The sequence below is a fragment of the Zingiber officinale genome, chromosome 6A, assembly GCF_018446385.1.
Source record: "Zingiber officinale cultivar Zhangliang chromosome 6A, Zo_v1.1, whole genome shotgun sequence".
In the NCBI taxonomy this organism is placed as follows: Eukaryota; Viridiplantae; Streptophyta; class Magnoliopsida; order Zingiberales; family Zingiberaceae; genus Zingiber; species Zingiber officinale.
Window position 1 is genome coordinate 97091039 of NC_055997.1, and position 16656 is coordinate 97107694.

The 16656-nt window shown below is 35.6% G+C and overlaps 1 protein-coding gene across 3 annotated transcripts; it reads left to right on the forward strand.

The window, feature by feature from the left end:
• Nucleotides 1–957: 957 nt before the first annotated feature.
• Nucleotides 958–14206, forward strand: LOC121997053 (zinc finger CCCH domain-containing protein 55-like). 3 transcript variants are annotated; one of them, XM_042551268.1, is made up of 6 exons: nt 958–1188; nt 2089–2194; nt 10663–11316; nt 11430–13381; nt 13457–13848; nt 13950–14206. In XM_042551268.1, the coding sequence occupies exons 3-6, from the start codon at nt 10823–10825 to the stop codon at nt 13977–13979; spliced, it is 2868 nt and encodes a 955-aa protein (XP_042407202.1). In that variant the 5' UTR covers nt 958–1188; nt 2089–2194; nt 10663–10822; the 3' UTR covers nt 13980–14206. The 3 variants fall into 3 exon arrangements, with proteins under 3 accessions (XP_042407202.1, XP_042407199.1, XP_042407201.1); XM_042551265.1 differs by having other exon boundaries at nt 11430–13848; XM_042551267.1 differs by having other exon boundaries at nt 2092–2194; nt 11430–13848.
• The last annotated feature ends 2450 nt before the right edge of the window (nt 14207–16656 follow it).

The following is a 16656-nucleotide window of genomic DNA, read 5'->3' on the forward strand; positions in this document are numbered from 1 at the left end:
CGAGTTAAGTCCTACCAACCAAAGCTTAGGTACGCCGTGACAGTTACAATATCACAAAGGGACATGACAATTACAAAAGCACTAATTACAGAAAAAATTACCCCCTTTAACGTAGAAGAAAGAAGTGTGCCCTTTGAAACAGCACGTCTATTTCTTCACTTCCTATATAAGATAATAATGGTAACAATTAAAAATGATTTTTTCATCCCTAACATTTTGCTAATATATCCCTAGATTAATATGGAAGAAATAAATCATCAATAACTACTAACCATTAGTGTAGGTGATAAAACATGAGGGAGACATGCTCGGACATATCAAATTTTGATCCCAAGATTTCATATGACAATACTCCATATTTTAATCATCGTATTCTCGATTCACTAAAAATATAATGTATTATATTAAGCATCGTTATTTCTTACTTTGTTATTTCCTCTTTTTAACTTTCCTCAAATATTTGACTTAGCATCGAAGGGATCTCACTGAGGTTCATTTTAGTCCCCCTTCTAATTTCTTTTCCTCTCAGTTGCTATCACCGAGAGTCTTCATCGGAGTCCTTGCATAGCTCCTCTTGAGTGTTATCAACTCGGTGATCGCCAAATATCATAGAAGTTTGATTCAATAGAAGTTGATTCGATAGAAGTTGATCTGACAAAGTAGACCAGCTCAATATATTTTTATTTATTTATGGAGTAAAATTTAGATCAAGTAGTTTAGAATTAAAGTTGAGGTAATTTCTGGAAATATAGATTTATAAAGTCAAAAATAGGAATTTATTTTTATGATAATTCCCTTTATTATTTATGAGTAGTATTAACTTGTCGTGATATGGATTAGTAAAGGTAAAGGTTGGATCATAATAAGTAACGATTTAGGTGGACTCAAGTCGACCCACTTCCGCCATAGAATTAGATTCTAGCCACGGTATATATTTATTTATTTATTTATGTGCCTAAGTCATCATCCATCCACCTCCCGCCCGCCACGTCCACTTTCCCAATTCCTCTACCGCACTCGAAACCCTAGTTTTCTCGCACGAGGCCTGCTGGGCTCGCTCCCGTTCCGCCGCTCTCTCTCGCACTCACCCTGCAATAGATCGAGAAGATTAGGTGGATTTCTTTGCTAGATCGACAACGCATCAACATGCTAATAGCGCCGAAGTTTCGAAGTCCACGAAGATAGCAGGTGAGCCTCGTTCTCTTCTCCTTCCCTCGCTCTATCAGCACTGATATCTTTCTTCTTACTTTTTTGTATTTTTTTTTGAATGTTTGATTTTCCATTCTTTTTATTCTCGTTGAAGTGAGGTTTAGCTGCGTGTTTTTGTCCTGCGTCCTTTTTTTTACCGACCTTATTATTATTTGGTACTTTTATATGGTCAATGCTGTAATTGGCTGAAGATTTGTCGTTCTTCTTTTTTTGGTTTATATAAAAGCACTCGTGCTCTTTTTCTGATTACTCTCATCTTTAAATATGCTATGTATTTTCTTTTTTTATACTTCCTTATTTTGATTGACTGTAAGAAGAATCTACTGTTTTTCAACTTAAGCAAGCTAAAAGCCTATGATAACGCCAGCAATTACTTCATGGGTGACTTTTGTTTTCTCTGCTGGCTGTCCGATGGAGATTTTTAAGATATTGAATATATTTTAGCAGGCTCTGCGTCTTATGGGTCTATTTTCATAAATATGCTTGTCATGTTTCTTTGCTGTTCTTGTTTATACTCTCGCCACTGCTGGTCAGTTAGGAAGCCTACCTGCTTTAGGTTTGGTTGACAATTGAGGCGCTTTGATTGATTATTGAAAATTTGTATCCAAATCAAAGATTAGCATTTCTTAGTTACTTCTCTCATGGTGATTCCAATGCCATACTTATGATTAATGAGGATTCAACATACCATCCCTAGCAACAGTTTACAGGAAGTGCTGGTTTTATTGCACATGAAAGTTGGACTGTTTCTTTGATAACTTTAATTGCAAAAAGAAGTATCTCATTTTGTTTTATAGATTTTCTCTATTTCTTTTGGATCTCCTAAATCCAAGTGCCTCTCATTTTCATTCTCATCAACGTGTCTTTTTCCCTGGTCAGAAGGATGATTAATCAACTGAAAGAGTTTCTTAGAGTTGATGGTTCTTGATTCGCTGAAGTAATGCTGGGATAATCACATTTTGCAGTTATCCTCGCATCAAATAAGGTATGCTGTTGTATTTTTTGTTCCCATTTTTCTTTTATAAGTTGGACTCCTTTTGCTTGTTACAAGTATTCTTCTAGCTATAAGCTGTCTATGACAGTTCTCTTGTGAATTTCCTTTTAGTTGCATTATAATGATGTCCACATTTTCCTATGACAATACAATGCATCTAATGGATAGTCTTTTTTTTTATAACATTATTGCATTCTTGTTGGAAGCCAATTGTCGCTGATGACACTATAAAACAGTTGTCTGTCTTATGAATTATTATAAATTCTTATCTATTATTTTAATTTGTTTTAATCAAAATCTAAATCATTATTTTAGGCTGCTAATTCATATACTATTGGGTTATATCCAATTCATTTAGGCAATTCCAAATTTTAGGTTTAATAAACATCTGCAAATTGCTAATTAACTAAGCCAATAAAAACGGGTACATATTAATTTAGTATGAGGAAGATTGTTAATGTTGGAGCCCATAAATTTGCATGACTTGTTAGATATGGAATTTTCAAAATCAAACATTTGGACTAAAAAGGGATTGGTTGATTGCTATGTAGATTTAATACATAATGCATATCTTTATCTCACCCCTTGGGTGCTTGGATAAGCATGTCTTTATTATCACATTGGCCTAAGGGTTTTTAAGATTTAATCTTACAAGTGTATTGCCCAATTCCTAATAACCTTTGCCTTCCAGTTGTCTACAATGAATGTGTCATAAAAAAATATGCTGTTAAAGCTATAGCTCAGGATGTATACACTACCATGATACTCTAATGCTAAAGATTTTACCTTTTTACTAGGTTGTTATGAATGAGTTCTTACCTAGTGAACAGTGAGTGATCCAGATAATTAGGCCATGGGTTAAATGATCACCTAGAACTAAAGAAAATATGTTAAAAATGAAGTGGAACATTTATATTTTAAAATAAATATTATTTTTCATTATTATTTTTTAGATTGTAGGGGAGACTTAGCGCAATGGTAAAATTCTTGCTTTGTGACCAAAAGGTCACGGGTTCAAATCTTGGAAACAACCTCTTGCAAAAAGCAGGATAAGGCTGCATACAATGGATCCTTTTTCGGAACCCCGCATGGCGGGAGCTTCGTGCACTGCCTTTTTTTTAATTATTTTTAGATTATTAAAAAGGGAAGTACATCCCCGTGCACAAAGCTCCCACCATGTGGGCCCCGGGGAATGATCCATTGTATGCAATCTTACTCTGTTTTTTGCAAGAGACTGTTTCCAGAATTCGAACCTGTGACAATTTTGGTCACAAAACAACAACTTTACCGTTGCACCAAGGCTTCCCTTCATTTTTTAGATTATTAAATTTTAAAAATTTTCTTAGCATTTTTTTCATGAATCATAAAAGGAGCAGAATAATCATTTAAATACACTATTCATATACCAAGCAATATCAAAATATTTTTTAGATAACAAATAGGATGAATTGTGCTTAGCACCCTCAAAAACATTTGATTTTATGCTAGATACCTCATGGTTTTAAAATGGCATTAACAGCCCTGTGCTGTTCAGTCAACTAAAGGATTATAAACACGACATTATCTTATAATTAAAATCAATAATTTCACTATGATGTGATTGAGTTTATTTGGTACACTTGATACGCCATCAATCATCTTTTCTACTGTAATTTTCCATTTACCACATAACCCATGATCCATCTCACCTTGCCCCAATTCTATGGTTCTACCTGTGCCTTTCTATTGATGCCTTGTTGTTGATGTTGTTCACAATTATAACAAATGTCTCCATTCTTCATTTGGTTGGGTGTGGATTAAGTTGCAAAGGCAAAGCATCATGAATAGGGAGTTTTTAGAAAAAGAGATCAAGGAAAAGAGATGAACTACTCAATGACCAAACCCTTCTGTAACTGCATTTGTGGTTGTTAAAATAGCTAGCAGTATCAGGATTGAATGGCCAGGAAGTCATGTATTAGTCGTATTAGATTGTTAGAATCGTTGAAATTTAAATAATTGATAAAATGTAAAAAATAGAAAAATAAAATAATTTCATATAACAAATGATGTTCAATAATAATAATAATAATAATAATAATAAACAATAAAATTAATCAGATTAGATTATGGTATCATGATATCATATATCAATAATATCAATTATTATTGTCATCAACTCGTCATCATGATTGTTATGTTCATAAAGTAATATTCCATTGTTGATATGTACAAAGGGTTTTTTGAGGCGATTGCTGTTCAAAAAAGCATTAAATTCTCTCTCAACAGACATAACCTCTCTCAATTGATATTGAGTGAAAGGGATGGATGAGATGCTTGGTTTAGCTAGTGTCACGACAATAAGGCTAAATGGTCAATTTCATGAAAAGTCTTGAGTGGTGATAAGGCTAAACTATTTAAGCTGGGATTCAAGTCAGTTGCAGATACTATCTCCTTCCTGTATTTTTTCACTTGAGTTCAAGTTGCAATCAATGGAAAAGCTGGCTAGATTAGCCGAGTGTTACTAAATTAATCTTATTTGACAAAATTTCAATCGATCCCATTTTTAACTTAATTTTACTACATTTCAATTGATTCCTTTTATTTTCTAGTGTAGCTTAACTTATTTCTTGGTTTTTTTTTGAATCTCTAGTTCTTAAATTTCTTCATCAATCTTTTTGAGATGATCAATTTCTTAGGAAAGATGGACCTTTATTACAATTATCCAACTCGGCAAACTCATTTGTATAGATTGATTTTGACAACCATGATCTTGATTAGTAGGTTCTTTGGTATCTTGCTTGCAAACATGGCAGCTAATAGTGCTAAGTAGCTCCTTTGCATTTTTGAGGAAGTGGGGGGTCATGGAGGAGGTGATACCGTTCTCTCATGCTCTCTTCACTTTCATCTAAATCATTGATGTGTTGACTTAGTCCATCTACATGCACATGTTGGATGCCCTCCATGATATTCTCAAGTAAACATCACCAACATTTATAGTTGATCAAGATGACTTGCCATATTGAATATCCTCTTGAGGTTATAAACCAGTTCATTGTTGTGAGCTATTGGGTTGGCTACTGAAAGTGCATATCAGTTGATCCAACATTGCACCATTGTTTCAAATGGGTTGTTTAAGTAGCTTAAGCAGATTATGTAGTTCTAAGTGGTGTTGCAGAGGATGATGAACTTCCAAGTTAGAGTGACTTGCGCCTTAGATTGGAATGGTTAGAAAAGTAATCCAATTGTAGTTGCTCTGCTTGGTTCTTTACATTTGCCTGATCAATCTCTATATGCTTCATCCTGCTATTGTATTCCCCTGCTTGGTTCTTTTCATATATATTGGTTTATCCTACAGTGGATGATACTTGTAAAGTATTGTGCAATTGAAAGTGTCCTGGTTTAGTTCCACTCTGCAATAGTCAGCAAACATCTCTGTCAACTTCGTCAAATTCTGATTAATTCTCTCTTATGGATTATTCTAGTTTCCCTGATCTTTTTTTTTCAAGAAATTGGAAGATTTGCTTTGCTTTGCTTTGATTCTCATGTTGATCATTACCCACCTTGAACTTACTAACATGATGAAATTCACTTGCCTTTTCCCATTTCAACCTTTTCTTGAAATGCAAATTTTACTGTAGCTCTTTCATTTGAGTTGCATTTCTGGCTAACCAATAGTCAGAAGTAGATGTAGATACATTGCTTATAAAATTGGCTTCTTTCTAACACATTTCATAGTATACCTTCTCAACTGGAATTGTTTGACCATCCATTGACTGACTAAAATCAGAGCCTAAGCAAGTTTGTCCCCCCATTTTAGCCTTGAAGCCAAAAATAAAACTAGCAAATCAGATAGACCTTTGCCTTCCATGAGTAAATGATCAATTTACTCTTTGATTCATAATGTGCCACTATGCACTTCCATTATTGTGCCCATCTAGTTCCATTGTTTCATAATCTGACCTCAATAGTTAAGAGCATGCTATCTCAAATCTCTCTGACAAACACTTTGTTTTCATCAATATGACAACTTTTTATACTTCACATTCATCTTGGATGAAATGAAAGATACTGTCAATTAGTTTAACTATTTTTAGATTCTGTTTTATGTTTATATATGGAAACACAAGAGAACTCTAGGTTTAACCATAGTAAAATCACTCAATTTTCCAATGATTTTGTTTTGCCTAATTTAAATGCTCATTCGTTAGCACATCATTCTAAAGTATCCTTGTCCTTTTTCCTTTGTATCTGAGTAATTAGCAACTGACATAGTATTATTGTTATTTTGTTGAGAAGAATCAACGTTTAACAACTGATTTCCTACTTTCTTTTTTGCCATGATTGGTTAGGGATGTCGCCCTTCTTTTGGGGAACCTCTCTTTAGTTATGAAATATTAGACATATGCAAATCTGACAATTTTGTTTGAAACTAAATTGTTAGATTACTGTAACATTATATAACATATAATTCCTGTACTAAGAATACATAATGAAGAAGTTATTAAAACATCACACTTTGGTAATATAAGATTGTAGTATCCGATGTAATTGAGGAAATAAATAGTTGGTTTGATGCCTGCGAAGGAGGATAAAGTGATTTCATTTTACCAGAATGTCTCGAGGGCTGATGGAGCTGTCTTTTCTCCTTTGCAGGATTACTTAAGAGTGCAAAAAGCTATCCTTGCATTTTGGATTGTAGAGGATTTTCTAGCTAGCAAAGATCTAAAGAAAGTATTGCATAAACTCATATGTTTACTTGCACATTAAAGGAAGCTTGGAAGAGAAAAACCTAGCCTCAACCTCATTTTTGTTGGTGTCCCAAAGATCAGAAAAGAATTTTCGGTAGCAGCAGGGAAGACTGCTAGAATACGAGTGATCAATTCGCATTCCTGACTCAGCGTTCCTGACCCAAAATTGTCTGTTTTGGGATCTTAATTTGGACCTCCTGTGGCTCTAGGATCGCTTTAAGGACAAATATTGCTGTAATTATGATTTATATTCGTGTTGATCAAACAGTTGACTGTAAATTGATCTGATGGGTAATATACAAATGTCTTGTGCTTAACAAAGTTAAAAGCAAATTCTGCTGCTCTGTACCTTTCAGTTTGATAATAAAGTGGCAGGCAAGTCCTGAAGCTATATCAGGCACTTTTGAGGAATTTTAGGGATTCCTTTTGTCATTGGGATATTGGGATTTGCATCCAAATAAATTGAGTTGCTCGCTAGAGGTTCAATTCTGTATACTTGCGGTTATTCAGTTTGACCTGCGACTCGATTATTTTTTCTTTTGTACTTGCCACAGGCTGTCAAATTGATTCACTCTCAACTTGATCCTTGAGCCTTGATCCTAATATGGTGAAATTTTTGAAAATTATTGGCTATATCGTTATGGACCAAAAGCAAATACTGGTAATATCAGGGCTATATATATAATAATTTTTTGTTGACTAACAACATATGTATGCATTAAGGACGCTGTAATTAATTGGATATTTCCCCTCATAATATGGTATTAAAGATATGTTCTCTCTACCTTCTCTCTGTACCGTGAATGACTTAATATTCTATTCCTCTTTTTGCCTAGCAATCACTGATGAATTTGCGAACACACTTTTTTGTGGGACAATTTCTTGCACGCATGTTTGATCACCTTTTACTCTGGTTTATGCTCATGTATGAGGTTCAACCTGTATCAGTTTTACTCTTGATAGTAAGTATTTTTTTTAATGTTACTGACGACTATCTTGAATGACATGATGCCTTTTCATTGAAAGAGAATTTTGAATTCTTCGCTATATTTTAATGTTACAATGTGGTCCGATTCTTTCATGGGACCCGCGTGGATAGGAATTTCATGCACTGAACTGACCTTTATTTTATTCTCTCTATATTGAAATTAGAACCTAGAACCTAAATTAGTGAATGATCTAATGCAAAGGAAGGATCAATACTAGATCCATTTTGTAGTATAATAACCTTCCACCAAGACATCAAGAGCCACCTTTCATTGGATAATGTCCTTACATTTTAAAGTCGGACAGTTCATATACTTTGGTGGCCGGTGGAAAACTTCCGTAGGACCGGACCGGTAACCCTCAGAGATAGTCAATGAGGTTAATTGGGATTATCAAATTTTATTTTTTTTTTATTTTTTTATTTTTTATTAAACTCCAAAATACATGGCCAAAATTTAGAGGAACTGCACTGAAAACAGAGCAATTTCAGATATAAAGTGACTGAAAGTGGGGAAAATTGATTGTCCTATGAAACTAGATCTCATTTTCTTCCTTTTTATTTTATCAGTAACTTAGCCATTGTAGGTTCTGCCCAGTTTCCACCAGGCGTTACCTTATCTAGGTGATCAGGTGAGAAATGGGAATTGTGATACTCCATATCTTACCAGGAAAAGAGCTAACACCACTCAATATGACACACTGAGCGAAAACACATTAAGTAGTGTTTGTTCTAAGAGTGCAAATCTTTTCTGAAGCTTTCTAATGATTATCTGTTGCTATAAGAGTGTCGTGGTAAATCAAAAAACAAATTTCCCAGATTGGTATTTAATTCATACAAGATACGTGCGTTTGATACATGAATGTCTTTGACTCTCTTTTTTTTTTTGCACTTGCTTTTGATTGAGGAATATGATAATATCCGTTGTTGCCATGATTTCAGTCATTTGCTGATAATCCTAAGTGCCTTTTAGTAGTTATTTAGATGAAAATTCTGGAAAAGATTGAAGTTCCAACGTAGTGGATTGTAAATCTTTTTGATGAAGTTTGTTAGCATGGCACTAGTTATGTTGGAGGAGATTGCTGTGTAGATTATGGTCTATGTTTAAGGGTTTGCTATATCTTATTAGCTGGTGGATGTTATGTTTGCTATAACCATTGCTAAATTTGTGTTTATCTTGACTAGGTACTTAATATATCATTTTCATTTGTGCCGCCTTGTTAACAATCAAAGTTTTTTTAAAAATTTTATTTTTAGCTTCATTCCATTTATCTTTATTTAAACTTAAAAGTTTTTCAACCAAAGGGAAGAAATAGTCGGTGAACGGTTTTGCTGAACAAATGTTGCGTCCCAAAAAAGTGCTAGTGACAAGTTTGCTGCAAAAAATTTCTGATCTATTTGTCCTTGATGGCTGGCTCCTACATCCAAAATGATTATATCAATTTGGCCAACAATGATTGATCTGTACTCTGATGATACATGATCATTTGCATAGATGTTTTTCTCTACTCCAGTGTCTGTTGGCAGTGTAAGTGCCTGTTTTCTAGGTTCGATGGATTGATGTCTATCAGTTGACATTAATCTGCAACAACTAGTTGTATTGCTAAGAGTCTTTTCAGCGGATTACAGAACTATTAATATTTAGAATTGTGATTTAATTGGACTTGTAATTTTAAGTTACGTGGATTGGTGCTTGTCAGTTGACATAATATAGGTGCTGCATTAATCTGCAGAGAATAGTATCCCTAAGAGTGGCTTTAGCTTATTATGGAACTATAAATATGAGATTCTTATCGTGTTTAGTTGAGATAGCCTAGAAAATTAGGAATGAGCACAATTTCTTCTTTGAACTAATAATCTTTGACAACAAATGAAATAACAAAACACATCACTTTTGGTGGCCTACTTTGTAATTTTAAGATTTATAATTTTGATGCTACAATCTGTTGACTGGAAATTGATTTACCTTGGACCCTTGGTACAAAAACTTAATTCTTTCTTGCTAGATGTGTGAAGCAAAATTGAAGAAGATTTTATTGTTAAACTTCCCAAATTTTGATAGAATATGCAAATAATCGAATAGGTAAGTTGGCTTGTCAGAGAAGATCACTTTGGTTAGAAATACCATCATGATGCTACTTGATTTCACATTGGTGTGCACACACACTATTAGCCCATTACCTGTAGGCTTGTAGTTCTGAATGTGGGGAAGAGAAAAAGAAAGGTTGTAAGTTTGTAAGGGTAAAACTTTCACTAGGCATATTCTGAGACCTGGAATCAGACGCTTAAAAGTAAGCTAAGTTTCTAACTTTTATAAGCGCCTTAAAATGTAGTCAATGGATGCTACAAATAACATAAATCAAATTCCTGCCAAGATGTTGGGTATTTTTTTTAATATGTGTAGGATTTTCAGTTCATTTGGCATAGTCTTGCCGCTCATTTTGGTATAAATGTTTTTTTCCTGTGGCTCCTTTGGTAGCCTTGAGCAGGATCAATTGTTGCATTTTTGTTGGCCTTCTAAATAAGTCAATAATTGCTTCCATGGCTCCTTAGCTAGTAGATCATCACTTTCAGCTATTTTGCTAGTGCAAGGTGTAATAACTCTTTCTTCAGACTCCAACCTAATTTAAGGAGATTTGATCACCATTTACATCTCATAATAATTTGACTAGAGAACCATTTTATTGATTGCTTTGAATCCTTAAGTTACTATAGGTTGAACTGATGGATTTTTGTTGCTTTTGCAGAACTATCCTAGCACTTGAGCCATGACTACTACATTTTGACTGAAAACTCTGAACTATCCCAGCACTTGAGTTGTGACTAATATATTTTGACTGCAAACTCAGTTGTTTATCAGTGCACCACTCAGAAGCATAAGAGTCGGATTTCTTCTATGTTAGTAAAATGACTGAGAACGGAAGACGACGGATTTCCAAATGGGATGTGATAACTGAACCTAACTCTCCAGGTGAAATTGCACAAAATAGTGACTTTTTAAAAACGGAAGATATTTCTAAGAAATCGGAATCACAAACGGGTCTGAGATCTATAAGTCATGATGACAAACAATTTCCTACACGACCTAATATGAAAAGCGATGATACTTTTAGAAGAGATATTTCCCAGGAAGATGAGAATAAGAGACCATCTGAAGGTTTTTCTCACAAGAATGAACCTCTGAATTGGGTTGACATGGAACAAGATGAAGCAAAATACCCATTTAATAAACCAGATTATGAAAGGCTAACAGTAAAAGAAATGGAAATCAGTAGAGTGATGGGCGACCAGGATTTAACTTCCAATCAGAAACATAGTTCAGTCATGTCTGCTGGTTTCACTGAATGGAGGCGTCATAGTCATAATATCTCTCCTAGGGTTGGGAGGACTAGGTCAGGCAGGTACTTGCTGTTGCCATCTTAAACCTTTTTATTTTTGTATGTAAATTATTTGTTCTAAAATACCTTGCTGATCTGGTTAAAATGTCATTTATGGCATATAACTTGTATTACAGAAGCAGGAGCAGGAGTTGGAGCAGGAGCAGGAGCAGGAGCAGGAGTTGGAGCAGGGGCAGAAGCCGTAGCAGGAGTCGAAGTAACAGTCACAACCGCAGTCGTAGCCCTTTTTACCATAGGGGTGGGTCCGAAAGATCATCTGGTAGAGGAATTAGACTGGGAGGGCAGGCTCCAACTTGTAGAGATTTTGCAGTTGGTCATTGTAGGAGAGGCAGCCAATGCAGGTTCCTTCATGATAATGGTGGTCGTGGGGAGTTTGAGAGGTATAAAACTCATTCAAGAGAAATTAATCTTGAAAGGGGAAGTTATCCTGGAGAGAGGGATGAAATTGATTGCTCACGAAATAAACCCTTACATAGGCAAAGGAGTCACTATGACAGAGAGAGGGAGAGACCTGAGTTACATGGAGATAGCAGGTCCACCGAGCTGTGTTTTGATTTTACTAAAGGCAGATGCCACAGAGGTTCATCATGCCGTTATCTTCATCATGAGGCTTCTTCTCATGGTGGATGGAGTGTGAAGGATGAAACCAGAGATGATAACTATAATAGAAGGGGTACAGATGCATCTAGCGAGAGGACTGAACCTCACAGGGTGAATGATGCGCCATGCAAGTTTTTTGCTGAGGGGCGTTGTCGCCGTGGCCACACATGCAAGTTTTCACATCAGGCTGATATTGTAGAAGCCAAGCTGCATGCTAGAAGATGGGATTATGACCAAGATACTGGTGATAGTTTATCAAAAGCTGCGTCAAACTTTGGCAATCCAAAAATTGACATGGATTCAAGCTCTCATTGGGATCATGGTAATGATGGTGGTGGTTCTGTTGCCTGTCAATCTATAGAGGGGGAAAATTCTAAACAAAAGCATCAGCATGAGCAACCACATGTAGGCTCTCCAACCTTACATCAGGAAGTTGATCTAAAACCTGATTCTCAAATACAGATTCACGGAGTCTCTGGGAAGCATGAGCAGGCCAAAAATATTGATATGAAACAGAATCCTGGCAGCAATGAGATGTTACCCAAGGAAGGTGGGAGTATAATCTCTGACTGGGGTGCAGGAAAAGCAGATATTAATTCTGTGACTTCAGTTATCGGACAGAGTTTTGCTCAGAGTAGACCAAGTAAATTCATAGCTCCTCAGCAAATGCATCCACAAACCTTTGCCCCTGGTACCCAGAATCCTAAGGTTGCTCCACTGTCCATGAATGAGCAAATACACCAAGTTTATCCAGTGCCCCTAGATGGGCAAAGTCAGTTTGTTGTTCCACTGACTCCTTCAGATGCACAACATTTAAATCTTACCATGCACGGTCAGTCTGGACTATCTCTGCCACATCCCATAAAGAACCAGCATATTGCTCCTCATAACACACAAAGCCAACAAAACTTAAATCTGAGTGCGCAAACTACTCAGTTCCTTCTATCGCCTATGATTGGGAAAAGCCTGCACAATGTGCAACCCAGTGTTCATATTCATGCAAATAATTTGCCTCTTAATGGACTGAGCACTGCCAACATTGGTTTTCCTGGCCAGAGTCTCCAGAATCCTGCTCTACCGCTGACTGTCCATACTCAAGAGAATCCCCACATGTTTGCTACACCAAAGCAAAATCCTTCCATGGAGTCTCCATCAGGCAACATCTTTAAATCAGATAATGATCAGACAAGCTCACAAAAGATACCTGGGAAAGCAGGTGCATCTGAAATGGAACAATCTCCAATTAGTCCTGCTCAAGTCATCTCTAACAAAGTAGTAACTAGTGAGCAGGCAGCACGGATTACTGACCTTTCAGCATCTTTAGCACGTTTCTTTGGAAATGCTCCTCTAAATGTCAGTACCTTCGGAATGCCACTGTCACAACATTCAAGCTCAAGCTCTGCTGTGCTCCCTGCAACAGCTGTAGTAGCACCACCTATTCAACCCATACAAGATGGTGCCATTTCTGGTAATTTAGTACCTGCTAAGCTTGAGATCACTAACCTTGTTGATCCTAAAATGGAAAGCCATGTGTCTGGTACAGACCCTCTTGGTAAGATCAAAAACAATGATACCAAGCCGATTGAGCTGGGTGATCCTACAAAAGGAAATGGAACGGGAATGAGAGAACAGGGGAAGAACGAGGATAAAGCTCATTTGGAGGATGGAGATGCTGGTGGTGATGGAGATAACAGACAAAGCAAGGACGCAAAAGGAAATAAGATGTTTAAATTTGCTCTTGTGGAGTTTGTGAAGGATCTATTGAAGCCTGCATGGAAGGAAGGCCAATTGAACAGAGAAGCTCACAAGACGATAGTTAAGAAAGTAGTAGATAAAGTGACTGGTTCAGTGCAAAGCCCTAATATACCTCAGACACAGGAGAAAATTGATATTTATTTGGCTCACTCGAAACCTAAACTCAGCAAACTGGTGCAGGTAAATTGCACAGTTATTCTCAGTCATCAATTTCTCCCGTCTAAGATCTTAGTTAAATTGACTCGAGATTAACCTTCTGGTGTTTTCTCAATGTTTTGCAGGCTTATGTAGAGAAGTATGTGAAAAACTAAGGATAGAGCCATACTAAAGCTCCGTTCTGTTAGATCGGTACTGTGATTTGTACTCCGAGGAGATCACATTAAAATCGCACCTCTTCCAGCTCTTCGATTCTTGCGTGTTTTCAAACTGTTTGGCTTTGTGGTGCAGTACGTTAGTCGTCAAATTGTATGCTATTACTCTGATGTGGTGTACGCGTTTCGACATATAACGGGTGCCAATATTTATGCCTTTTTATTCACTTTTTGCAAGCTCTTCTAGCCAAAAGCAGCTTCAGGATGAATACATGAACGTGATATGCAGTTCGTATTTAGAATTCCACCTATCAATATTCATTCAACTAGCTGGAATTAGTGTCATCATCTAAGAACAAATTTTTCATTCATATAATGGGTATTTTGTCTAAGGGTTCAAGTTATCACCAAACCAGAGCAATTCCAAAGTTTTTTAGGCAAAAGTTAAAAACACTTTCTTTTTTTTTTTTAATAAGATATTGCTTACTCAATTATCTTTCATTACACAATAGTAGTTTATTCCTATTATTAATGCTCTTTTATTTTTTTTTATCAAAATTGACACATTGTAATCGTTATAAATCCATAAGTGATATACAGTTATAGTAGTTATAGTTTTCGTAGATGTTACAATTAAATTGTCATACAGTTGTAGTAGTTACGATTTCATATCTGTTATAATTTATTTTTTTTTTAAACAAATTATTTGGAGCCTTCGAAAAAAAATTTAATGATGTTTTTTGAGGCTGAAACTTGGTTCGTTACAGGTTCCACACCATAATTAGTTGTAGATCCTGAATATGCTTCGATTTGATATATTATATGTCTTGTTGATAGGGGTGTAATCGAGCCGAGCCGAGCCGAACTCTTGGATGTTTGAGTTTGGCTCGTTTATAATCGAGTCGAGCTCGAGCTTTATTTAACGAATATATTCATGGCTCACGAGCTTATTCGAGCTTTTATCGAGCCTAAACGAGCTTAATAAATATAAATTATAAATTTAAAACTAAATTATATATTTTAAAAAAATTATAATACTCTTGTTAAAATTTATAATTTTATTCTAATAAATAAATTTATTATATTTGTCTATGTTTTTCATAAGTAGAGTATAAAATCTATAAATTCAATATCAAAACTATTACTTTTTTATTTAAAAGTTGATTCATGAGCTTAACGAACATGTTCACGAGCTAACGAGCCGAATATTGTGAAGCTTGAGCTTGGTTTGTTTATCTTAACGAGCCTTATTAAACGAGCTCAAACGAGCTTTTATCGAATCGAGCTTCGAATAGCTCACGAGCGGCTTGGCTCATTTACACCCCTACTTGTTGATCCACCCAAGTCAAAAGTTACAACCTCTCAAAATTTAAAGTTTAACATTCACGTTGTAGTAACTATAATTTTATAACTACTACCATTGTATAGCAGTTATGAAACTATAGCTACTACAACTATGTAGCAGCTCAGTTATAGTAGCTATAAAATCGTAGCTACTACATGTTAAACAATAAATTTTGAGAGACTATAATTTTTAACTCAGATTAAACCACAGGACATATAATATATCAAATCGAAGTTCATTTAGATATCTACAATTAACTTTTAGGTGGAACTCATAATTGTCTAATTTTAGGCTAAAAAAAATATCGTCTAAATTTTGTTCAGAGACTCCAAACAATTTTAACTTTTTTTAAAAAAAATGTATATTGTAGCGGCTACGAAATTATAGCTACTACAACTGTGTGATAGCTTAGTTGTAACAACTACGAAATCGTAGCTGCTATAACTATGTAGTCGCTTCGGTCTCATACCTACTACAATATGTCCAATTTGGATGGGAGACATTTAAGGAGAATCGTATTAGAGGATAGTTGTGTCATTTTACAGGAGAGAAGATTTCATTTTGATAAAAAAAAAAAAAAATTAACATCAAACGCCCTTTGACGATTCGGTAAAAAAAGACGTCCTTATGACTTTTTCCCAAGTTTTTCTATTTTTTTAATTGATCAAATGGAATTTTGTCGATTTTCTTTGGGAGTATGGTTGTTAGAGCTGTCAATTTAGATTATGTCTATTGGGTTGACCCGTCCCACCAAACAATTTAAAGGGATTAAGTTAAAATTTTATCAATTTATTTAAATATGGGTCCAGGCGAGCATGCTTGCTTGGGCCCACGACCCTCATGGGTCGGCCCACGACCCTCATGTGTCAGCCCACAGCGGCTTGGTTGGCTTGATTGAGAAAAAAAAATCTCCAAAATTTAATTTAAATGAGCTAGTAGGTTTGACATGCCTAATCTATGACCCAAACTTAATTATTATTTTTTATCTTTTCTATATATATTTCTATTTTTATTTATTTTTAAGTGGACCCGTGAGTTGGCCCACCTAACTCACAACTCACCTTAAGTTAGGTTGGGAATTTCCTAATCTACCAAGATGATGTGTCAGCTCACCCTGCGCGCCCTGCCAAATGGCTAACCCGCTATGACCTAGCCAGCCCCTGCTACGGGTAGACTAGAGATTGACCTATTCGAGGATTATACTGGGCTATAGCCCAACCCTACCGACCTAAAAAATAATAATAAGTGGAATATTGAATTCTCTGTTTTGCATATCCTGTTGCTCGACTCCTCCTAATCTCCAACAATGCACTGTCCAACGACACCGTATAG

Excerpts from the sequence above, each read along its gene's own strand:
- LOC121997053 (XM_042551265.1), top strand. The coding sequence starts at position 10,823 with ATGACTGAGAACGGAAGACGACGGATTTCCAAATGGGATGTGATAACT. Across the intron at positions 11,317-11,429 it reads GGGAGGACTAGGTCAGGCAG|AAGCAGGAGCAGGAGTTGGA; the intron begins GTACTTGCTGTT and ends CTTGTATTACAG. Across the intron at positions 13,849-13,949 it reads AACTCAGCAAACTGGTGCAG|GCTTATGTAGAGAAGTATGT; the intron begins GTAAATTGCACA and ends AATGTTTTGCAG.